The sequence below is a fragment of the Schistocerca cancellata genome, chromosome 6 (genome assembly GCF_023864275.1).
Source record: "Schistocerca cancellata isolate TAMUIC-IGC-003103 chromosome 6, iqSchCanc2.1, whole genome shotgun sequence".
In the NCBI taxonomy this organism is placed as follows: domain Eukaryota; kingdom Metazoa; phylum Arthropoda; class Insecta; order Orthoptera; family Acrididae; genus Schistocerca; species Schistocerca cancellata.
In genome coordinates this window covers 192,451,404-192,477,386 of record NC_064631.1, presented here as the reverse complement: position 1 = coordinate 192,477,386, position 25,983 = coordinate 192,451,404, and the positions used below count along the sequence as shown (strand labels likewise).

The 25,983-nt window shown below is 41.6% G+C and overlaps 1 protein-coding gene across 1 annotated transcript in view; it reads left to right on the top strand.

The window, feature by feature from the left end:
• The first annotated feature begins 1,514 nt into the window (after positions 1–1,514).
• The window catches only part of LOC126088243 (dynein intermediate chain 2, ciliary-like), a 396,539-nt gene continuing 372,070 nt past the window's right edge, over positions 1,515–25,983 (top strand). Inside the window, exons 1-2 of the mRNA XM_049906373.1 lie at positions 1,515–1,529; positions 16,550–16,654. Coding sequence (XP_049762330.1) covers positions 16,550–16,654 — 105 coding nt within the window. The 5' untranslated portion in view covers positions 1,515–1,529. The remainder of the gene's footprint in view (positions 1,530–16,549; positions 16,655–25,983) is intronic.

Here is a 25,983-nt window from a genome sequence, read left to right as displayed (position 1 = left end):
CCGTTAGGCCGTCTTCCGCTCACGCCCCAACATCGTGCAGCCCGCCTCCAGTGGTGTCGCGACAGGCGTGAATGGAGGGACGAATGGAGACGTGTCGTCTTCAGCGATGAGAGTCGCTTCTGCCTTGGTGCCAATGATGGTCGTATGCGTGTTTGGCGCCGTGCAGGTGAGCGCCACAATCAGGACTGCATACGACCGAGGCACACAGGGCCAACACCCGGCATCATGGTGTGGGGAGCGATCTCCTACACTGGCCGTACACCACTGGTGATCGTCGAGGGGACACTGAATAGTGCACGGTACATCCAAACCGTCATCGAACCCATCGTTCTACCATTCCTAGACCGGCAAGGGAACTTGCTGTTCCAACAGGACAATGCACGTCCGCATGTATCCCGTGCCACCCAACGTGCTCTAGAAGGTGTAAGTCAACTACCCTGGCCAGCAAGATCTCCGGATCTGTCCCCCATTGAGCATGTTAGGGACTGGATGAAGCGTCGTCTCACGCGGTCTGCACGTCCAGCACGAACGCTGGTCCAACTGAGGCGCCAGGTGGAAATGGCATGGCAAGCCATTCCACAGGACTACATCCAGCATCTCTACGATCGTCTCCATGGGAGAATAGCAGCCTGCATTGCTACGAAAGGTGGATATACACTGAACTAGTGCCGACATTGTGCATCCTCTATTGCCTGTGTCTATGTGCCTGTGGTTCTGTCAGTGTGATCATGTGATGTATCTGACCCCAGGAATGTGTCAATAAAGTTTCCCCTTCCTGGGACAATGAATTCACGGTGTTCTTATTTCAATTTCCAGGAGTGTATGTACGAGGACGGGTGTGTAATAAGCAGGTACCTCTTTAGTATAAACTTACAAGGTACTGAGGCCTCGCTTCCTGGCAAGCGGGCTTACAGGATTCCCACACACATCCTGACCAAACAGGGAAACATGGTGATAAGTGATAAATGTGACAAATGATACCGGTAATATAAATGTTCAAAACATTGTGAAATCTAACCGACACTGTTTCTCCCAATTTAAACAATGTTTTTAAAATCTGATAAAAATAAAAGTTGGTTTACAGCTGGTATAAAAATCGCCCTCGCAAGGAAAATATTTGTATTATCGAATAAAAACAGAAACCTCACTAAATAGGCTAGGCAAAACTAATGTTCTATACGTCTCGTAGTAAGTAACAGTTCATTCGCACTGTTAACTCGTAAGCACATTCGAAACCGGAAACAATGCCCAGGAGAATCTTCACTAGTATACCTAAAATATTTTCTTTGTAATCTGTTATAGGGGTCTTGCTGATAGAATTTAAAATGTTCACATTAACTTTTGCGCTGCAAGCTGTTGGCTTCTCACGAGGTCAGTAATCCTGGTTGCCCCGTTCTCTGTAAAATAAACTTGAAATCGCACGAAGGTTTTGTAGGCGAAAGAAGGATAGTCGTTGACGAAAAATGATGCAACTTTGAAAACGTTGTCACTTGCTGTGCTTTTTAAATCTTTTTATACATGCGACCCATGTAAGATGTCAATTCCTTTGCAAGAATGAAATTATTCACGTGCTTGTTTATGTTTACTCTTTTTCATAATAGTTGCAGTTTTAACACTTCTGTGCCCATCAGATGAGAATTTTCTTCTTCGGTGGCATAACTTACTCTACATGGAAACTCGGCGTAATTTTGTTTACAGTTTTCGTTTCCCGCAAACTCAAAAGAGAGGAGTTTAGCGCTGAAGGTAATCACTGGATCACTTTGAATCACGTAAACTGCTGTAGTATAACGCGAATTAAGTACCGGATGTTTCCTTTTTCTTTATTTATGTATTATTCAACCTTAGAAAATGAGTATTATTGTACTGATGTCCTCAATGAATGCACATGTATTTCGTATAAAATGTACACAAGTAAGAACACAAATACCAATGCTTACTATGTCGGGAAAGTCCAAAACAGCACAAATAACATTGTTCTCAGCAAATGGTACATGTTTGAATAACATAAACCTATTTTTCGCTTCTGTTGTAAATGTTTCGACGATAGAAATGAAAGATTCATAAAGAACATTTGTATCCACGTCCATACAATGTAAACTATATGAATTACACAGCAAGGGCTACTTGCCATTGCTCAACATATTATGATTTCCTCCTATTCTGTTTGCATGACCGGCTGCGGTGGCCGTGCGGTTCTAGGCGCTCCAGTCCGGAGCCGCGCTGCTGCTCTGGTCGCAGGTTCGAATCCTGCCTCGGGCATGGGTGTGTGTGATGTCCTTAGGTTAGTTAGGTTTAAGTAGGTCTAAGTTCTAGGGGACTGATGACCACAGCAGTTGAGTCCCATAGTGCTCAGAGCCATTTTTTTGTTTGCATGTGAAGAGCATAAGTGCCTCTATGTGCACGTCGGTTTAACTGTTTTATGGTCTCTGTGGGAACAATTTGTACGAAGCTACAGTACATTCCTACATTTGTCATTTAATGAGGAACTAGGACGTAGCACAATTTCAGGATGGAGGCAGTAATTGCAGATGAGACCAATGCTTACTGCCGTTGGAGAGGGAGGGGGGGGGGGGGGGGAGAAGGGCTCGTCTGGTGTTTACCAAGAGAGGTGGCACCGCATTCGGCCTTCCAGGTTTAGGTTTTCCATGATTTCCCAGAATCATTCCAACCACATGCTGGAATGGTTTTTTTGAGAGGGCAGAGAGGATTTCATTCCCCACCCTGTGTTCCCCGTCCCATGCAACTGAAACAGGATACCATCTAATACTCTGAATCTGTGGTGCTGTGAGAAGTATGTTTTAAAGCTTGCCTCTGATCCTTACTGCAGGAGCTCCAGCTATCTATGCCAAACAGATAACCTTACTTGTTGAAGTAGTGAGTCCCACTCCATAAATGTAGCCACTATGTGAACAGTGATAGTGTGTTATTATTCTTAAGTATCATGCATTTTGTTGTCAGTTTAAAAGCAAGTTTGCTGCATGTCTGTCAAACTTGTTGTCGAGTTTCATAGGTAGGCAGCAGAGGATATGGTTGGGAGGTAGCCTTCATCTTTGATGGAATTTTAAACTTTAATTTTCCTTCCTTTTTCTTACTTCATATAACTTTGAAAATCGGCTGTGCACTTGATACCCCAAAAATCACATGAGTCATTATAAGTGAGATGGAAAGTGAAAAAGGACCTCTTGTCAAAAATTTTGGATTTTTTGCCTTCAGCATTAAATTCTGAACAATTTGGAAAACAAGAAAAGGAAAAAAGAAACAAAAAGATTTCTGTTGCTAAACTTGGGTGAGTTATGACAAGGTGAATATCTGTGATGGAAAAGAGATGTTTTGAGATAATGAATTTTAATCTTTTACTTTATTACCATGGTTTAATTGGACATATTTAAGAAACAAATTGTGCATATAATGTCCCTTGCTAAATGATGTAGTGTTCGTTTATGTTTAACACTATGTGTTATGTTGTTAGCCCACTTAAGATCTATAGCACATTGCAGTGTACATAAATTTAAAATTGAGTGAATTGGTCCTAAGTTGAGAGAAATTAGTAAACCCCATGTTTTTTTTTGCAAAGTATTGGTATTTTTAGTCAATGTTATGACCAACTGCAAACTGGCAACATCTGTAGCCATTTATAACTCTATTATAAAAAGAACCCACATATCTTGTTCGTCATTTTTGTAATCACAGAATTTTCTTTTTTCATACAAAACTACTCTGAGCTCCTTAAAATGCCTCTCAAATGTAGTAAATGATATTTTGTGAAGCATTGCATACAAAGTTGCAAAATTTTGTAAAGGAGCTTCTTGTAAGGTCTATGTTATTTCCACATAACAACAATAAGTCTGTTTCTAGAAGACTGACATTGATTGCTTTTAATGATATTATTGCCCCCTGTTGGTTTAAAACAATTTTCAGACCAAATCAGGTCTGTAAAGAAAGAAGTAAGTTATTATAATTTACAAAAAAATGAAAATGGTTCTTTTAGAGCATATCGAACATTTTTGTCTGTGCTGAAAATTTTACTTCTGCAACAATAGGTCCCTTTTTGCTTTCTGTCTCACACATGTGTTTGTTCCAAACTGCATATTTAGGATTACCATTTTTTTTCACTGGTTGTGGGAATTGTAAATATGCATTACTGAAATGAATTTTTAAGAAACACTGGCAACTTGGCTAATTTGGTTTGTAATTCTCCTAGACAAGGCATCGGATATGCACCTATATTGTAGTTGAAGTTTGTAGTGGCTTTTATATCATCACAAATTCTTATTGCACTGCCTGAGATTTAAATTATAAACATAGACATTCCCCACCAGTCTGGATAGACAGGCTATGTAACCCCTACATCTCATAGTCTATGCAACTCTGATTCAACTACCTCCCATCACCACACAGAATCCAGAATCTAAACAGACCCACAAAACAGTCATGAACCTTTCCTCCAGAAGCCTTAGCCCCACAGAAATGTCAGTCCTTTCCAAAGGCCTCAGCTTTTGCCCCACTCCCAAATTCAATCATACAGGACTTGTTAAAGACCTTCTCTCCTTTTCCCGGTCCCTACAGTGGAAACACTTTTTCGCAACCAACTCTACCAATCAGACTCAACCTAAGACCAATATTGAACCTTGCCTAACTCAGTTCACACCTCCATCCAACTGTGATCCACCCCCACTGCCCCCAAACCACCCCCTGGTAACTTTCCAGAATTCTTAACCTCAAACTTTGTCACACCATCATTCCTTAAATCCCTCAACTTGCAAACTAACCTTTATGTCCGCAGAAAGAACTGCAGTCCACCATTGACATGGTGGACCACAAGCTGCTGCTATGAAGCTCCAGAAGTATGGGATTAGAGGTGTAGCCCACAATGGGTTCCATAGCTACCTTAGTCAAAGAAATCAATATGTAGAAATAAGAAAATCAGAGACATTCAGGCACTGCAGGTCAGACATACTACATACAACAAATGGCGTCCCTCAGGGATCTGTCATTGGCCCTATTCTTTTCATATTGTTCATAAATGATCTCCCAGAACACATACCAAATGCCAGCTCATTTCTGTATGCGGGCGACACAAATATCCTGATAACCAGTAGAGGTGACACATTGCAAGATGCAGTTAATGAAACTACTTGTCATTTACAATCGTGGTTTGAAGCAAATAGACTACTCATAAATACTCAAAAAACTGTATGAATTTCCATACTAGACAAAATCTAACCCCCTATAATGCAGTTATAGTTATCGGCAAAGATGACATTACGAACAGGCAGGACACCAAATTTCTTGGACTTACCATCAGTAAAACACTAAATTGGAAACCACATATTGAGGCATTGTCACAAAAGATTAGTAAAACCTTCTATCTGTTACGATCATTAAAAGACACAGCTAGTGTAGATACCTTGAAGCTGGTGTACCTTGCCCTGTTTGAGTCTGTCTTGAGCTATGGCCTAATCTTCTGGGGAAAGAGCTCTGATTCTCCCACAACTTTCAAATTACAAAAACAAGTAGTAGTAGTAGTTGTTGTTGTTGTTGTTGTGGTCTTCAGTCCTGAGACTGGTTTGATGCAGCTCTCCATCCTAATCTATCCTGTGCAAGCTTCTTCATCTCCCGGTACCTACTGCAACCTACATCCTTCTGAATCTGCTTGGTGTATTCATCTCTTGGTCTCCCTCTACGATTTTTACCCTTCACGTTGCCCTCCAATGCTAAATTGGTGATACCTTGATGCCTCAGAAAATGTCCTACCAACCGATCCCTTCTTCTAGTCAAGTTGTGCCACAAACTCCTCTTCTCCTCAATCCTGTTCAGTAGCTCATCATTAGTTATATGATCTACCCATCTAATCTTCAGCATTCTTCTGTAGCACCACATTTCAAAAGCTTCTATTCTCTTCTTGTCCAAACTATTTATCGTCCATGTTTCACTTCCATACATGACTACACTCCATACAAATACTTTCAGAAACGTCTTCCTGACATTTAAATCTATACTCGATGTTAAAAAATTTCTCTTCTTCAGAAACGCTTTCCTTCCCATTGCCAGTCTACATTTTATATCCTCTCTACTTCGCCCATCATCAGTTATTTTGCTCCCCAAATAGCAAGTCTCTCATTTCCTAATCTAATTCCCTCAGCATCACCCGACTTAATTCTACTACATTCCATTATCCTCGTTTTGCTTTTGTTGATGTTCATCTTATATCCTCCTTTCAAGACACTATCCATTCCGTTCAACTGCTCTTCCAAGTCCTTCGCCGTCTCTGACAGAATCACAATGTCATCGGCGAACCTCAAAGTTTTTACTTCTTCTCCATGGATTTTAATACCTACACCGAATTTTTCTTTTGTTCCCTTCACTGCTTGTTCAATATACAGATTGAATAACATCGGGGAGAGGCTATAACCCTGTCACACTCCCTTCCCAACCACTGCTTCCCTTCCATGCCCCTCAACTCTTATAATAGCCATTTGGTTTCTATACAAATTGTAAATAGCCTTTCGCTCCCTATATTTTACCCCTGCCACCTTCAGAATTTGAAAGAGAGTATTCCAGTCAACATTGTCAAAAGCTTTCTCTAAGTCAACAAATGCCAGAAACGTAGGTTTGCCTTTCCTTAATCTAGCTTCTAAGATAAGTCGTAGGGTCAGTATTGCCTCACGTGTTCCAATATTTCTATGGAATCCAAACTGGTCCTCCCCTAGGTCGCCTTCTACTAGTTTTTCCATTCGTCTGTAAAGAAATTGCGTTAGTATTTTGCAGCCGTGACTTATTAAACTGATAGTTCGGTAATTTTCACATACGTCAACATGTGCTTTCTTTGGGATTGGATTTATTATATTCTTCTTGAAGTCTGAGGGTATTTCGCCTGTCTCATACATCTTGCTCACCAGATGGTAGAGTTTTGTCAGGACTGGCTCTCCCAAGGCCGTCAGTAGTTCTAATGGAATGTTGTCTATTCCCGGGGCCTTGTTTCGACTCAGGTCTTTCAGTGCTCTGTCAAACTCTTCATGCAGTATCGTATCTCCCATTTCATCTTCATCTACATCCTCTTCCATTTCCATAATATTGTCCTCAAGTTCATCGCCCTTATATAGACCCTCCATATACTCCTTCCACCTTTCTGCTTTCCCTTCTTTGCTTAGAATTGGGTTTCCATCTGAGCTCTTAATATTCATACAAGTGGCTCTCTTTTCTCCAAAGGTTGCCACATGTTCCACACCAGGAAGTCCCTTCTGTACAACCTAGTCACCCATGGTCATTGCATCTGCAGTGATAAGCAGTCCCTCTCGAAATATACCGAGGGTCTCACTGAAGCCTTCACTGACTGTAGTTATCCTCCCAACTTTGTACAAAAACAAATCTCCCCTGCGTTATCTTTCCAGTCTCCCACCACCTCCCAGAGTCCCACCGTCCAGCCACAGAGGAGCATTCCCCTCATAACTCAGTACCACACGCCACTGGAGCATCTGAATTATATTCTCTGTCAGGGTTTTGATTACCTCTCGTCATGCTCTGAAATGAGAAATGTCCTGCCCACTATCCTTCCCACCTGTCCCACAGTGGTATTCCGCTGTCCACCGAACCTATACAATGTACTCATCCCTCCTTACACAACGCCTGCTCCCAATCCCTTGCATCATGGTTCATACCCTGTAATAGACCTAGATGCAACACCTGTCCCATACATCCTCCCACCACCACCTACACCTGTCCGGTCACCAACATCACCTATCCTGTCAAAGGCAGGGCTACCTGTGAAACAAGTCATGTGGTCTACAAGCTAAGCTGCAACCACTATGCTGCATTCTATGTGGGCATGACAACCAACAAGCTGTCTGCCCACATGAATGACCACTGACAAACTGTGGCTAAGAAACAAGTGGACTACCTGGTTCCTGAACACATTGCCAAACATGATATCCTTCATTTCAATGACTGCTTCACAGGCTGTGCCATATGGATCCTTCCCACCAACACCAGCTTTTCTGAATTGTGCAGGTGGTAACTTTCCCTGCAATACCTCTTACATTCCCCTAACCCTACTGGCCTCAACCTACGTTAGTCACTGTCCTCAACCATCCAGCTCCTTCCCTGTTCCCAGTCCAGTACTATGCAGCCATCATTCCACCACCACATCCAGTCTTTTTATTTCTCTCCTTTTCTGCTACTTACCTGCCCCCCCCCTCCCCTTCTCTCCTCTGCCCTCTGTCTAACCTGCAGCACTTCACTGTCCACCAGCCTCACCATACTATCCCTCCCCCTCCCCGCCCCAGCCTCCTTATCCCCACCCAGTCACCACTCCCATCATGCACTGGTGCTGCTGCTCGCAATGTGGTTTCACTTGCCTCAGACTGCTGTCGGGAGTGCGAGTTGCATTTTTGTGAGGGTGTGTGCATGTGCATATGTGTGTCTATTGTTGACGAAGGCCTTAATGGCCGAAAGCTATAGTTGTGAGAGTCTTTTTGGTGTGCCTATCTGCAACTCAGCATCTCCGCTGAGGATATGGTGAGTAGCAGCTTTCCTTCTCATAATATTGTTACACTATAAGCAGTATTAGAGCACATGCAACAGTACCAAATTAGGGATTAACCATCTAAAACCTAGTGACTGAAGAGTGCCATTTTTTTCAAAATCCATTTGCCATGCTATTGTGTTCTTGCTACTCTGTTGCATGTCCCTAGAGTTGTTTCAAGTGTGAAATTGTGGAGAAAATGTTTCAAACATACATTAGTAGATGGCACATGGTCTTTGTGCTAGACAGTGCTTTCCTCTGGAGTTCCAAATGCCACGAGTCAAAGTCTCCTGCATTTAGTTGATGCACAGATTGGGTGGTAAGCAGAGTGAATGTAAGCCTTTGTTTTTTTTATCAATAAAACCTTTTTCTAATGGAAGAAAATAATCTGGATTTCAAAAATAGCAAATAGTTGGAGAAGTGAACAGACAAAAACCTGTTGGGAATATGTTATAAAAAAAAACCATTTCTTTCTCAGCATCACAGGGAGTTATTTAATAAACTTTGCAACACCTGAGCTGAAGAATGGCATTGTGTTAGAAATATAAAATGGTTTTTGTTGCGAATGGTCCTATAGTTTATACATTACTGCTGTATTTATGTACTTTTATTAAAACAAATAAAATGTAGTACCTCAGTTTTAATGGGATTTCAAACAAATCTTTCTGGTTGGCACTTTAATAAATCACTTAGTTTCTAATTTGCAGTGATGAGATAAGCAGCATATTTTTGTGGTGTCGGCACATCTGCTAAATTTTTGGATACGAATAAATTTTGTACAAAAAGGGAGACACTGCCTCTTGGCTCTCCTGGAAAATGTGAGATTCGGCAGTTAAAAAGTTTGACATTTACATTCATCATTTGTGAATGAAGGTAACCAATAGGACTACTACCTTTCACCTACTCTTCTGAACATGTCTGTAGATGATACCGTTTGAAAATGGAAAACACTTGTTCAAACCCAAAGTAATAAAAATTGACAACAGCAGGACATTACACGCAAATTTGCTAAAGATCTGTTAGTTGTAGATGACACAGAAGACAAGCTACAACTCAGTAATCATAAATTGAATCAGATCTCCTGTGACTACAATTTACTGATTTCAAAGAATAAAACAAAAGCAATGATATTCATAATAACATAGCCATGTAGATAAAAATAACATTGATGATATGCCTGAAGAATAAGTTTCTCATTTCACTATCTAGGCTGTGAAGCTGGTTATAACTATGACAACAATAAACATATAAAACTCAACAGATTTTAAGCAATGTGTGGTACAACAAAATGCTATCTGAAAGGAAAAAAGAATGGAAACACAACTCAGGTTTTATAAATTTATGGCTATTGCAGTGTTTTTATATATTCATTTGGAATATATTCATTTATCTCCAACAGCCATACTGCAGTGGATATGCCAGTTCCCATCATATCACCAGACTTAAGTACTGTCGAGCATAGTTGACACTTGGGTGAGTGACCATCCAGGTCGCCCTGTTCTGTTGAACTATCAGAGTGCTCCCAGCCTCGTGTGAGACCCAGACTTATTTTACATTTGACTAATTTTAAGAAAGATAGTACACCAGATTTTACATTCCAGTCTCAGTTTTTTAACATTTTAGATGCCCATCATGGTTTTACTGTCGTTTACACTGATGGCTTCAAACAGGAGAATTTCCTTGGTTGTTGTCTAGTGTTCCCTGATCATGTTACCCGGATTCGCCTCCCTGATGAATATACCATTTTTGCACCGGAGCTCCACACGATCCTGGAGGCACTGGAGCGGATGAATTGTGTTCGGGGCAATCGATTTCTCCTCTGCTCCAATTCTCTTAGTGCTTTACAATCATTTCAGAATCTGTACCCAACTGAGGAGATGGTCCAGCTGATATATGACCAACTGTACTTGCTCAAACGGCGGGGTAAGGAGGTGTCTTGCTGGTTGCCTGGTCATGTAGGAATATGGGGCAATGATCGAGCTGCCAAGGAGGCCTGCAGAGAGCAGGATGTGGTCCAGTGTTCTATTCCCTTGCAGTCTGTCATTTCTGCACTCCACAAGAAGTGCATGGAGTTGTGGGAGGAAGAATGGCTGGCAGTGACGGCCAGTAAACTGTGGTAGGCGAAGTCAACAACTCGGCTGTGGCGTTCCTCCTGCCGGTTGCTCAGGCAGGAAGAAGTGACCCTCACACGTCTTCAGATTGGGCACTGTCCTCTCACAAATAGCTTTCTATTATGGCAGAAGGATCCCCAATTTTGTGATGCTTGTGGTGTGCACATCTCTGTCTGCCACATTTTAACTGACTGCATTTTATACCGTGACGCAAGGGCAGAAGCACAAGTTGATGGGGATCTGCCCTGTGTTTTAGCTAATAATGAGACGTGTGTGTCTAGGGTTTTAAAGTTTTGTGATGTGTCTGGACCCTGGCCTAAACTTTTAGACTGGAGGTTTTTGTGTATTGCACAGTGGCTGGCTCCTCCCTTTTTCCTTGCAGTCAGCCAGCCACTTCCATCTGCTTTATTGTTTTAGCTCCCTCTACCACTTTCTTCCTGTGTTGTCCATGTTTTACTGCTGGTGGCATGCTTCGTCCCATGCTTCAGTGTGGGTAGGCCCATATTTTTCCAAGCTTGTTACCTGTGTTTTACGTTCTGTTTTATCTTAATGTTCTGAGTCTTTTCTTGACACTTGTCTCAATCTGTTACTGAGCGGGCGCTGAAGACCTTGCCATCGTGCGCCCATACAACCCTCTCCATCCATCCATCATCCAACCTCGTGATACCAATTGTGGAGCTATGTGTTGGTGTAATAGTGGCTACAAATCACTAAAACTGGCAAAGGGGGAAAGGGGGGGGGGGATGGTGCCTGACCCCATGTGCCCTTCCATATCCATATCCAATGATGCCAGTTGGCTGAGGATGACACAGTGGTCAGTTGGTACCGAGAGGTCTTCCGAGGCCCGTTCAGTTTTTTACGTATTTTTTATGTGGCATTGTTATGAATCACATTAATGACCAAAACTGAAAGTAACATTATAAGCTATCTATATAGTTAACTGAGCTATCAGTTGTAGTATATTAGATTAGATTAATTATTCATTCCATAGACCCATAGAAGAGGTAATCCTCCTGGGTGTGGAACATGTCAGGAAGTCTTCAAATTGTTCTATATATGCTCATAGATAATGTGCATGCCATGCACTATATGCTGGATGTTCTCCCTTTCTGCTCCACTGTTTAGCTTCGGATACGTGTGTAGTTTTTATTTATACAATGAGTCAAAACATTAGCCTTGGTTCTAATTAATTTTAGAATTACCCAGGATTTTCTTAGGACGTCAGAGCCTGTTGATTTTTCAAAGCTACATCAGAATTTCTTGAGATCCACAATTACATTATCATCCCAGGCTTTCTTCCAGTGTAGCACAATATCAAAGTTGTTTTTCCCCTAAGCATATAGCTTCTGCAAATAGTGATTTTTAAAAGTGGAGTTTTTGAATATTTATGTAATTAGAGGAGGAATGGAAAGGATGTTGTTGACTGTTTTGAATTTTTCAGAATGCTGTTAAAAGTGCTTGTCGTCTTCACACTTGTGGTGGAGATATATGACTTAGAACTGATAGCCACAAGATGGAAGTAACCTACTTGTAATTGTGCCTGAAATAATTCAAATTGTGTGATTGAATTTAATGTCTATTTTCTTGGTGTGGGGGCTATGAATCCAGATGGGGCAGTAGTATTCTGCTACTAAATAAACCAGAGTTAAAGCTTTTGTTTATAGCATAGATGTCAAAGAGACCCTTGTGATGCCACATGGCTTCTGTACAACATTATTCCTTGTATGGAGTTTTCTACATCTACATCTACATCCATACTCCGCAAGCCACCTGACGGTGTGTGGCGGAGGGTACGTTGAGTACCTCTGTCAGTTCTCCCTTCTACTCCAGTCTCGTATTGCTTGTGGAAAGAAGGATTGTCGGTATGCTTCTGTGTGGGCTCTAATCTCTGATTTTATCCTCATGGTCTCTTCGCGAGATATACATAGGAGGGAGCAATATACTGCTTGACTCTTCGGTGAAGGTATGTTCTCGAAACTTTAACAAAAACCCGTACCGAGCTACTGAGCATCTCTCCTGCAGAGTCTTTCACTGGAGTTTATCTATCATCTCCGTAATGCTTTTGCAATTACTAAATGATCCTGTAACGAAGTGTGCTGCTCTCCGTTGGATCTTCTCTAGCTCTTCTATCAACCCTATCTGGTACGGATCCCACACTGCTGAGCAGTATTCAAGCATTGGGCAAACAAGCGTACTGTAACCTACCTCCTTTGTTTTCGGATTGCATTTCCTTAGGATTCTTCCAATGAATCTCAGTCTGGCATCTGCTTTACCGATGATCAACTTTATATAATCATTCCATTTTAAATCACTCCTAATGCATATTCCCAGATAATTTATGGAATTAACTGCTTCCAGTTGCTGACCTGCTATTTTGTAGCTAAATGATAAGGGGTCTATCTTTCTATGTATTCACAGCACATTACACTTGTCTACTTTGCGATTCAATTGCCATTCCCTGCACCATTCGTCAATTCGCTGCAGATTCTCCTGCATTTCACTACAATTTTCCGTTGTTACAACCTCTCGATGTACCACAGCATCATCCGCAAAAAGCCTCAGTGAACTTCCGATGTCATCCACAAGGTCGTTTATGTGTATTGTGAATAGCAACGGTCCTACGACACTCCCCTGCGGCACATCTGAAATCACTCTTACTTCGGAAGACTTCTCTCCATTGAGAATGACATGCTGCGTTCTGTTATCTAGGAACTCTTCAATCCAATCACACAATTGGTCTGATAGTCCATATGCTCTTACTTTGTTCATTAAACGACTGTGGGGAACTGTATCGAACACCTTGCGGAAGTCAAGAAACACGGCATCTACCTGTGAACGCTCTATGGCCCTCTGAGTCTCGTGAACGAATAGCACGAGCTGGATTTCACACGACTGTCTTTTACGAAACCCATGCTGATTCCTACAGAGTAGATTTCTAGTCTCCAGAAAAGTCATTATACTCGAACATAATACGTGTTCCAAAATTCTGCAACTGATCAATGTTAGAGATATAGGTCTATAGTTCTGCACATCTGTTTGATGTCCCTTCTTGAAAACGGGGATGACCTGTGCCCTTTTCCAATCCTTTGGAACTCTACGCTCTTCTAGAGACCTACGGTACACCGGTGAAGAAGGGGGCCAAGTTCCTTCGCGTACTCTGTTTAAAATTGAACTGGTATCATCAGGTCAGGCGGCCTTTCCCCTTTTGAGCGATTTTAATTGTTTCTCTATCCCTCTGTCATCTATTTCGATATCTACCATTTTGTCATCTGTGCGACAATCTAGAGAAGGAACTACAGTGCAGTCTTCCTCTGTGAAACAGCTTTGGAAAAAGACATTAAGTATTTCGGCCTTTAGTCTGTTATCCTCTGTTTCAGTACCATTTTGGTCACAGAGTGTCTGGACATTTTGTTTTGATCCACCTACTGCTTTGACATAAGACCAAAATTTCTTAGGATTTTCTGCCAAGTCAGTACATAGAACTTTCCTTTTGAATTCATTGAACGCCTCTCGTATAGCCCTCCTCATACTACATTTCGCTTCGCGTAATTTTTGTTTGTCTGCAAGGCTTTGGTTATGTTTATGTTTGCTGTGAGTTCCCTTTGCTTCCGCAGCAGTTTTCTAACTCGGTTGTTGTACCACGGTGGCTCTTTTCCATCTCTTATGATCTTGCTTGGCACATACTCATCTAACGCATATTGTATGATGGTTTTGAACTTTGTCCACTGATCTTCAACACTATCTGTACTTGAGACAAAACTTTTGTGTTGAGCTGTCAGGTGCTCTGTAATCTCCTTTTTGTCACTTTTGCTAAACCAAAAAATCTTCCTACCTTTTTTAATATTTCCATTTACGGCTGAAATCATTGATGCAGTAACTGCTTTACGATCACTGATTCCCTGTTCTGCGTTAACTGTTTCAAATAGTTCGGGTCTGTTTGTCACCAGAAGGTCTAATATGTTATCGCCACGAGTCGGTTCTCTGTTTAACTGCTCAAGGTAGTTTTCAGATAAAGCACTTAAAAGAATTTCACTGGATTCTTTGTCCCTGCCACCTGCTATGAACGTTTGAGTCTCCCAGTCTATATCCGGCAAATTAAAATCTCCACCCAGAACTATAACATGGTGGGGAAATATACTCGAAATATTTTCCAAATTATCCTTCAGGTGCTCAGCCACAACAGCTGCTGAGCATGGGGGCCTATAGAGACATCCAATCACCATGTCTGAGCCTGCTTTAACCGTGACCTTCACCCAAATTATTTCACATTTCGGATCTCCGTCAATTTCCTTCGATACTATTGCACTTCTTATCGCTATAAACACGCCTCCCCTTCACTGTCTCTGCGGTATACATTCCAGTCTGAGTTTAGCAGCTGTTTTGTCAAGTGTTCCTTGTAGCTTAACATTCTGTCTAAAATAACTCCTACATAAATTTCACAAAATCAAGCAGAAAAGCTTTGACCATTTTGCAAAAACTTGGGGAAACTAGCAAGTTGCTTCAGGACAATATACCCATCTCTCCTAATGTGGTTGCTACCCACATAGTTAATACTGCAAGAGCCCCACAGGAAAAAAATGGGTAATAACCAAAAAGGATGAAAGCTGTGTACATGTATCTATATCGACTTACATGCTGTACAAGCCATCATACAGTGTGTGGTGGTGGGTACCTTTACCACCAGTAATCATTTCCCTTCCTCTCCCACTTGCAAATAGATTGAGGGAAAAATGACTGTCTATATGGCTCTGTACAAGCCCTAATTTCTTGTATCTTATGTTTGTCATCCTGATGCAAAATTTATGTTGGTGTGTGTAGGATCATCTGCAGTCAGCTTGTTTCCAGTTCTCTAAATTTTCTCAATAGCTTTTCTCAAAAAGAATGTTGCATTCCATACAAGGATTCCCATTTGAGTCCCTGAAGCATCTCCAGAATACTTGGCGTGTTGATTGAATCTACCAGTAACAAATCTAGTAGCTTGCCTCGGAACTGCTTTGATGTCTTCCTTTAACCTGACCTTTTGGGGATACCAAACACCCGAGAAGTATTCAAGAGTGAACTGCATTAGTGTTCTATGTGCTATATCCTGTACAGATGAACCACACTTTCCTAAAACTTTCCCAATAAAGAGAGATGGAATTCCTTAGCTCAACAAAATGGTGTACATGACTGTGTAAGATAGGGAACAATGTAGTCATAGAACGGCTTAAAGTTTTTAATATCAATGAAAAAAATAAAAGACATAGGAGGAAGTATGAGGAGCATTTAAGTGGAATGAGAAACAGTAGAAGATAAAAAACAGTTTACATTTACAAGCCAGTAGTTCAAAGAAGCACTGTAAGATCTAGAAAGAGGGGGGAATGACAGGAGTCGGAATGTACCATATGGCCTAATATTCTTTGAAAGGGAAGAAGAGAAGACTAAATAGTATTAGCATTACTATAAAACTGATGTTATTATGACACCCAGTGAGGTAACTTTAATCATAAAAATGCATGTTTATCTTAGTATACATGTCTTTCTGTATCAAAAATTAAGTGATATAAGTTTGAAATATGATGTACACTGAAACTTCCTGGCAGATTATAACTGTGTGCCGGACCGAGACTCTAACTCGGGACCTTTGCCTTTCGCAAGCAAGTGCTCTACCATCTGAGCTACCCAAGCATGACTCATGCCCCATCCTCACAGCTTTACTTCTGCCAGTACCTTGTCTCCTACCTTCCAAATTTCACAGAAGCTCTCCTGCGTGAGTCGTGCTTGGGTAGCTCAGGTGGTAGAGCACTTGCCTGTGAAAGGCAAAGGTCCTCAGTTCAAGTCTCGGTCCGGCACACAGTTTTAATCTGTCAGGAAGTTTCATATCAGTGCACACTCTGCTGCAGAGTGAAAATCTCATTATGATGTGCACTGTTTCCAGATGCAGTCAAAGTCAGCCTATACAGCAGCGAAAGCTCAGTCAAAGATCAACGACCCGTCAAGACAGTCTATCAAGCATGCACGCCAAGCAGATGCAGGAGATTTGGTAAAAACTGTCTTTAATTTTGTACATCACTAGTTTAATCACAAAATGTTACTGTTATACTTTTTATTTCATTAATGAATACTGGAAACCTAAGGCAGAAAATAATATTAAATGTTGTTAGTTAAGGAACGTGTGTAGTAAATTGAAAACATTTCACATTTAAACATAGTTTTCATTGGAATCTATGCAAGTATGCTGAGATTTTACTAATGCTTGGGTTTATATAAAAAAATTCAGCAGACTCACATAATTACCACTTGTGTGCAGCCTCTTTTGCTTTGACATTTCCTTGAATTTCCTTGTCGCAGATTGCCTCGTTGAGTGGTCAAAATGTATAATACTTACTCACTGCTAGACAACACGAATATTCAGGTCACAGTAAACATTCAGTGAAAATAGTATCATGATTTTGTATTGTTAACAGGACTGCATGAGCCGGCCATATGGCTGAGTGTTTCTAGGTGCTTCTGTCCAGAACTGCCTGCTGCTGTGGTCGCAGGTTCGAATCCGTCTGAGGCATGGATATGTATGATGTCCTTACGTTAGTTAGGTTTAAGTAGTTTTATGTCTGTGGGACTGATGACCTCAGATGTTAAGTTCCATAGTGCTTGGAGCCATTTGAGTCAGGATTGTATGAGACCTTGCACAATCCAACTGCAGTAATACACCTGTACTCAGTAGACTGCAATGTTTTGATCTGCCTGTAGGCTTTAAAAGTTGTCAAGTAGATTGTGGCATGACTTGTTGTTATGTTGCATTCTCTTTGCACATAATGTCCCAGAAATACACCTTATAATGCCAAAACAGTGTTGTGTCTATTTTTCAGCTGTTTAAAAATTTCTTGAGTTTAAACACAGATGAATGTGACTGCACTTTGCTTGTTCATTTAATTTTTGGTGCAGAGAAATGTCCTCAGTTTTCAGATGAATCTTTTATCAGCTAGAGAGAGTACTACGCTCAAATGGGGCACAGTGTTGTGCCAGGTGCTATGGATGGCGGGAGAAAGGAGACAGAGAACTCGGGGGAAGTTTGAGGAGGGGTGGCTGACGGTTGGTAGGTGAGGCAGCAGAACACAGGGTAGGATCATGGCGCTGGTGAACTTATTCTCTCTGCAAGTGTGGCTAGTTGTGTGCAGCACACAGTAATGAATAAAGTTATGGGGCAGGAATCAAGGTGGGTGTAGAGAGAGTCTACTAGAGACTGAGAAGAGGAGGATTATAGAATGTCTTTAATGCAGCATTTCCCACAGCTTACTGTACCTGATGTTTCTGATCATAGCTCATTGTTCTGATTATTTTGCTCTTCTGCAATGGCCAAGATATTTAAATTAGTAGTACAGTCTGCAAAGCACCAGCCCACTGTGCTGATGATGTGAGTGGGTGGAGTATGGGGTTTGGAATAATGACATGTTGTGGCAAAATTTTTTCCTGGTATACCCGTTGGACTTCTTGAGATAGTGGGTTCTGACCAACAGCTCATCTGCTGCTGACATAGCTCAGCTTCACATGGTTTTCCATGTTTCGCTGCCTTCATGCATAGTTTTATGATATAGAATTCTTGTCATTAACATTTTACCAAGTCTCTCTTGCTGTTGATGTTCATATTTTTCATGGAATCTCCATACTTCTCATTGATGCTACCAACCTGACACCCAAAGACTATGTTTACTGTAAATCATGTTCTGAGTTTATATTGACGCTATCCACAGTCATTTGTAATTTATCTCAGAACAACTTTTGGCAATATATCTAATGCCCATAATATCTTATAATGCCACTAATCTCGTTTTCTTGCTCCATGTCTTTTAATTGTGAGTCAGATAACAAGTGGCAAAACAGACATTTTCAAGGGGGAGATGATCTATGAGAGCACATACTTTCATTGAAACTATATGTATCATTTCAAACAAGAATATTAAGTATGTATCCTTGGAGTCTTTCATAAAGCCAAGCTTCAATAAAATCTTCTCAGTTGACCAGCCAAGTCACTTCAATTAAAACACTCAAGATTTCAGTAACTGTCTCCACTATCACCATCATCAGGAGCTACAGTCGTTGATTGCCAGGGCTGGCACTATGTTCCACTTCCTATATTGGTGCAATAGCAGCATCTGGAACCTTCCAGAGAGCACCAAAATGATGCATGCGTGGTAGGTGAACTGGACAGCTCATAGCGACTCTAGCATACCATTGGTCTGAGTGATATCAAGTAGCAAAGGAGGCTTGCGTCACAGTGAAGCTGTTGTTTTAGCCTCCCTGCAATTGTCAAGCATCCATCTTTGCTTTTACTCGATATTGAAAACTCACCACCATACCCTACTAAGTGTGTATCTGCACTACTAAGTCTGTACCCACAGTCTTTGTTAAAATTGTTGCTGTTTATTCTAATTTTAGGTGCCTACCTGCTTCATGATAGAATCCCTATATGAAGATGTATGAGCCAAGACCCTCATCTTTTCAAATTGGATTTTATGTCCATTTCCTAGGCAGTGTTCATCTATGGTCTACTTCTCAATTTCTTTCTGCTAAAAACGTTGTGAGTGCAGAGCACATTGCTAAGCAACAGTGCAAATAGTTTGCCCTGTATAAATGCTAGTGCATTTGTGGTTGACACCATATGTGCCAGGAACTCAAAGGCAGGAATACAGCTGCGTTGCCCTCTTCTGCCGATTCGTGAGGGGTCTTTCTTCGGTGGTGCCTGAGAGCTTTTGCAGTCTCTTTTTTCTGTAATCATTTTCCCTGAATTTGCATCTCCAATGCTGCCCCAGACTGTAGATGATCGACATCAGTACTGTGTACTAATGTGATCAGTAGTGCTTTCTTGTGTGAAAAATATTGGTGTTGTAGTTATCAATGTTTGTAGATTTCCTGTACACTGAATTACCAAGCCGCATCCTGCCTTCTGGTCAACTAAAGCATCCAAGAATGGAAGCTTGCCATCCCTCTCCAACTTGACAGTAAATTTAATGTTGGTATGGACACTGTTCATGGGGTCAGTGAATTGTTACAGTGCATTTTCACCATGGTGTCATATTAGGAAGGCGTCATCAATGTACCAGGGAAGCAAGATGGATCCAACCTCACAGAGTTCAGATCTTTCACCTCAAAGTGCTCCATGAAGACATTTGCAGTGGCCAGGGACAGTGGGGATCCCATCAGTGTGCCATTTGTCATCTTGTAAAATTCATTGCAGCGCAGGATGTATGTTCTCATTGAACAGCTCAATGATCCGAGGTGAAAACTGTTGGGCCAAAAGATACAGTGTGTCTTGTATTGGACTCTTGTGCCACCTGGTGTCACTCAATCCCACAGCAGGCCAGAGCTGTTATGAACTGCTCAACTCGCCTTTCACACACTGATGCTGTAGTATACAGAGAAGTTGCAGCATTAGAAAATTGTAGCGAAATGCAGGAAGATCTGCAGCGGATAGGCACTTGGTGCAGGGAGTGGCAACTGACCCTTAACATAGACAAATGTAATGTATTGCGAATACATAGAAAGAAGGATCCTTTATTGTATGATTATATTATAGCGGAACAAACACTGGTAGCAGTTACTTCTGTAAAATATCTGGGAGTGTGCGTGCGGAACGATTTGAAGTGGAATGATCATATAAAATTAATTGTTGGTAAGGCGGGTACCAGGTTGAGATTCATTGGGAGAGTCCTTAGAAAATGTAGTCCATCAACAAAGGAGGTGGCTTACAAAACACTCGTTCGACCTATACTTGAGTATTGCTCATCAGTGTGGGATCCGCACCAGATCGGGTTGACGGAGGAGATAGAGAAGATCCAAAGAAGAGCGGCGCGTTTCATCACAGGGTTATTTGGTAACCGTGATAGCGTTACGGATATGTTTAACAAACTCAAGTGGCAGACTCTGCAAGAGAGGCGCTCTGCATCGCGGTATAGCTTGCTCGCCAGGTTTCGAGAGGGTGCGTTTCTGGATGAGGTATCGAATATATTGCTTCCCCCTACTTATACCTCACGAGGAGATCAGGAATGTAAAATTAGAGAGATTAGAGCGCGCACAGAGGCTTTCAGACAGTTGTTCTTCCCGCGAACCATACGCGACTGGAACAGGAAAGGCAGGTAATGACAGTGGCACGTAAAGTGCCCTCCGCCACACACCGTTGGGTGGCTTGCGGAGTATAAATGTAGATGTAGATGTAGATGTAGATAGTGTAATAAAACTAGTTATGGTGAGGTAAATGTACTAACTGATTTTGAATCATATGAAATGACCGATTCCCTTGTCCTTGGGCAGTTAGTAGTATGAGTTTGAAGTGTAAGGATGGAGTACAAATTATGTGTTTTGTGTTAGCACAGTAGTTGATGTTGACTGGTATTGTGAAGTGAAATGACTGATAATATATCTGTTCGGTAACAGAAAGTCCATCAGTGTTCATATATATAACAGATTGAAGCTGAGTATCCTCTAGACCAGTATACAAAGCTGCATTTCAGAATGGGCTACGAGCCCACAACTTACAACAAAGAAGAAGAATAAAAGATGAGCATTATGAAAACTGTTTACTCAGATGCTACTGTTGCTACCTCTCTCTGCAGTGTGTCAATATCTCAGTGTGCCAAGTGCTGTGAAGAAGTGACCAGCCATCCGGATTATTAACTTACTTTAAAATTAATAATTCAACTTTGGGCTACAAGAGGGTGGGGACAATCAGAATATCTCATTGCAGGCCCCTTTGGAATGTTCCAGCCACTACTATCACACCTATGCTAGTGGGGCACTGCCATTCCTGACAATTAGTGTTTATAACTTCTGAAGACAATGGCAGAGACAGCTATTGAAAGTTCAAGTGTTTTATTGGAAGTGAGGTGGCTTGTAAACCGAGGAGATACTGTCAGAAACTAATGATGATGTACCATGCATTATCAATTAGCTGTAACTAACCTACTAAATTCTATATATGTGATTGCTCAAGCTAAAGTGAAATTAACAAGGCAAGCTAAAAAAAAGAAAAAAATAGAGATGAAGGCTGCTGACTCAGTCACATCTGCCACCAGAGAGCTTCACAGATGCTGAACAAAACATGCAGGCTTATTACTGGTTGTTTTGTGGCCTATAACACTTGCCAAGGTATATGAGATGTTAACTGTTGCTGCCTCAGACATCCATCATCATGAGATTGCTGCCAGTTTTATTTTATTTGCTTACTTATTTATTTGTCCACATAAATTTCTTTTTCAGTACATATATCATACACAGGACATTGGACAGAAAACCTTTTTATCTATTGGTTTTTCAAACATCAAACATACATTATTTAATTTTTTTTAACAAATTGGATCTATATGGTCAATAATTGCAATTTTTTTAAATACTGTATATTTTTAATTTATTTCTACAATTAAAGATACAAAGTACATTCTTTCTTGCATGTGATACTGTGAGATTGAATAGGAGCAGTTTTTCAGAAGGTAGGCTGTCACTGACTTTTTAAAGCCGTGTTTGTTCAGGAAGAGATTTGATATGTCTTGGCAATCTGTTGTATAATTTTGTTCCTGCATGATATACACCGTTTTGGCATAGTGTGGTGTTACAATGATTAACATGTATGTCACTGTCTGACCTGGTACTGTAATCATGGACACTTTTGTTTTGAGGAAAAAGGTTTCCTTTTCTCAGTATACTCTTTTGACATGCATGACTACTTCCAGTATATAAGTGCAGGGAAGGGGTAAGATCTTTAGATCTTTAAAGAAAGGTTTGCATGGTTTTCTGCTGCTCACTTGTTTCATTACTCTTATAGTTGCCGTTTGTTTCCTGAAAGCTATTATGGCCTGATGTTCATTTCCCAAGAAAATGATACCATACTTCAGTATTGAATGTATATGAGCAAAGTATACAGCCCTAATCATTTCTGCACTAGTATTGTTGCAAAGAATTCTTACTACATGGCTCATTTTTGGTAGTTTTGAATTTAGGGATGTGATATGAGTGCTCCATTTAAAATTTTCCTTGTTATGAATTTCAAGAAATTTAGTTTCATTGACAGCACTAATGATTTGGTTATCTATACATATTACGGGGTGTGCCACATTTTTATTCTTGATCTGTGTGGAAATTCATGAGTACTGTTTTTTGGGGATTAACTATTAGCCTGTTTCTGGTAAACCATTCAGTCACTTCTTTTGTAATATCTTCTGCAGATGTAGTGAGATTTTCTTCTTTATTTCCTTCAACCAATAGATTAGTCTCATATTTGAACAGTACAGGTTCAGAATCCCTAACGTGTGATGGGAAATCATTAATGTATACAAAAAAAGTGGGGGGGGGGGGGGGCTAAAATAGAGCCCTGTAATTTAGAGACTGAGACCCATGAAAAACTTTAGGAAAACCAGCAACATCTTGGAAATGACTCCACCCAATGCAAGAGTCAAAAAGTGGAAAGTGCGAGCTGTAAACGGTCCTCATTGGCTTCAAACCTCTGAAAACCTCACTGGATACCAAGGTGCGGTCACTAAATGGCTTGCTCTCAACTGCCTATGCTCTGGAGTCAGAAGATACAGATGTAATCTCCAAAACTTGGGATTTCAAGTTGTCTATGTAAATTATGGAGAAGCACAAACAGTGGCCCACTTGATGTGCTGCCAGCTCAGTCATGCATTGTACACTGAGCAAGATCTGCTTCAGACAGCCCCAAATGGTTGTGAGGATGCCTGCATTTGGTGATCCATGGGGTAATCGTACATGCACTTACCATGGGTATGTTTACTGTATGTAGCTTACTTCATGTGTTCTGTAATAATGTTTGCTGCTTAGTATTTATACTTGTCAGATAAATAATAAAAAAATCTAATCATGTCTTTTCCATGGTATAGAGACTTTGTAGGATAAGCCCTTGCTGAACTCGCTTTTTAAAGGTTTCTCCAGTCAACATTTTTTATTCATTTTGCAGTGAATTATGAAACTTTGCTTCTCTGACATCATTTGTTGTCAATGCCAATCTACAGATGACTATGTGAAAATCTGATCTGTGCTGTACCAGATATATTGTGGTTATGAATTCAGAAATTGGTACTTGGTATTTCTGTGTCTTCTTTCTCTGAAAACTTTACAAGGGGGAAAAGTGGAAGTATTGTGCTTATCACACAAGTATCTACACAGCAATAGTGGGAAATAGTTTTCTGGTCAAAATATGGCTCACAGTTGTCGATTTATGGTGTAGTATGTTACAAATAACATGCGTAAGCTTCTGAAACATTTACCTTTAATCATAGAAATACGCACGTGATATTAAGGGAGAACAGTTCTCTATATGAGGATATTTATGTGAAAGTAAACAATTCATCTTGATATACACAGTGAGTCAGTGAAAGATAATGGGAAAATGACATGAACAGTAAAATATTAGAAATGAGAGTTTCAAAGCAGGCCTATCTAATAAACACACTTCCATAGAAAGGGAAAACCTGAAGTTGCCTTATATACGTAAATAATTTACAAAATGAACAGATTTTGTTGTTAGGTGAATTGGTGAAACCCTCTATAGCAGCGCACTAAATATGAACACTATAATATCAGTTTATTTCATCATGCAGCACCATGTCTTCATCTTGAGGCAGTTGTCAATACATTGCATCTATCTCCTCAGATGATGCTCAGATTGAAAAAAAATGTGTGATGTAATAAAAGAAGTTATTTTTAGTGTATTAAGGATGATGGAAATTAAAGTAAGATAAGTGAATATACACTCCTGGAAATGGAAAAAAGAACACATTGACACCGGTGTGTCAGACCCATCATACTTGCTCCGGACACTGCGAGAGGGCTGTACAAGCAATGATCACACGCACGGCACAGCGGACACACCAGGAACCGCGGTGTTGGCCGTCGAATGGCGCTAGCTGCGCAGCATTTGTGCACCGCCGCCGTCAGTGTCAGCCAGTTTGCCGTGGCATACGGAGCTCCATCGCAGTCTTTAACACTGGTAGCATGCCGCGACAGCGTGGACGTGAACCGTATGTGCAGTCGACAGACTTTGAGCGAGGGCGTATAGTGGGCATGCGGGAGGCCGGGTGGACGTACCGCCGAATTGCTCAACACGTGGGGCGTGAGGTCTCCACAGTACATCGATGTTGTCGCCAGTGGTCGGCGGAAGGTGCACGTGCCCGTCAACCTGGGACCGGACCGCAGCGACGCACGGATGCACGCCAAGACCGTAGGATCCTACGCAGTGCCGTAGGGGACCGCACCGCCACTTCCCAGCGAATTAGGAACACTGTTGCTCCTGGGGTATCGGCGAGGACCATTCGCAACCGTCTCCATGAAGCTGGGCTACGGTCCCGCACACCTTTAGGCCGTCTTCCGCTCACGCCCCAACATCGTGCAGCCCGCCTCCAGTGGTGTCGCGACAGGCGTGAATGGAGGGACGAATGGAGACGTGTCGTCTTCAGCGATGAGAGTCGCTTCTGCCTTGGTGCCAATGATGGTCGTATGCGTGTTTGGCGCCGTGCAGGTGAGCGCCACAATCAGGACTGCATACGACCGAGGCACACAGGGCCAACACCCGGCATCATAGTGTGGGGAGCGATCTCCTACACTGGCCGTACACCACTGGTGATCATCGAGGGGACACTGAATAGTGCACGGTACATCCAAACCGTCATCGAACCCATCGTTCCTAGACTGGCAAGGGAACTTGCTGTTCCAACAGGACAATGCACGTCTGCATGTATCCCGTGCCACCCAACGTGCTCTAGAAGGTGTAAGTCAACTACCCTGGCCAGCAGGATCTCCGGATCTGTCCCCCATTGAGCATGTTTGGGACTGGATGAAGCGTCGTCTCACGCGGTCTGCATGTCCAGCACGAACGCTGGTCCAACTGAGGTGCCAGGTGGAAATGGCATGGCAAGCCGTTCCACAGGACTACATCCAGCATCTCTACAATCGTCTCCATGGGAGAATAGCAGCCTGCATTGCTGCGAAAGGTGGATATACACTGTACTAGTGCCGACATTGTGCATGCTCTGTTGCCTGTGTCTATGTGCCTGTGGTTCTGTCAGTGTGATCATGTGATGTATCTGACCCCAGGAATGTGTCAATAAAGTTTCCCCTTCCTGGGACAATGAATTCACGGTGTTCTTATTTCAATTTCCAGGAGTGTAATTCAGTAGTAGGAGAAAGAAGGGGAGGAAAAATAGGGACTGAAGGAAATGAGTGAAAGGGGCAGTTGCTTGATAGATTTATGCACAGAGCACAGTTTCATCATTGCAGGCATAAAAGAAAGTTCTTTATGTGGAAGAGAGGCACAACAAAAAGACTGCTATACATGAGGCTTTGGCCAAATGGCCTTCTTGTAAAGTA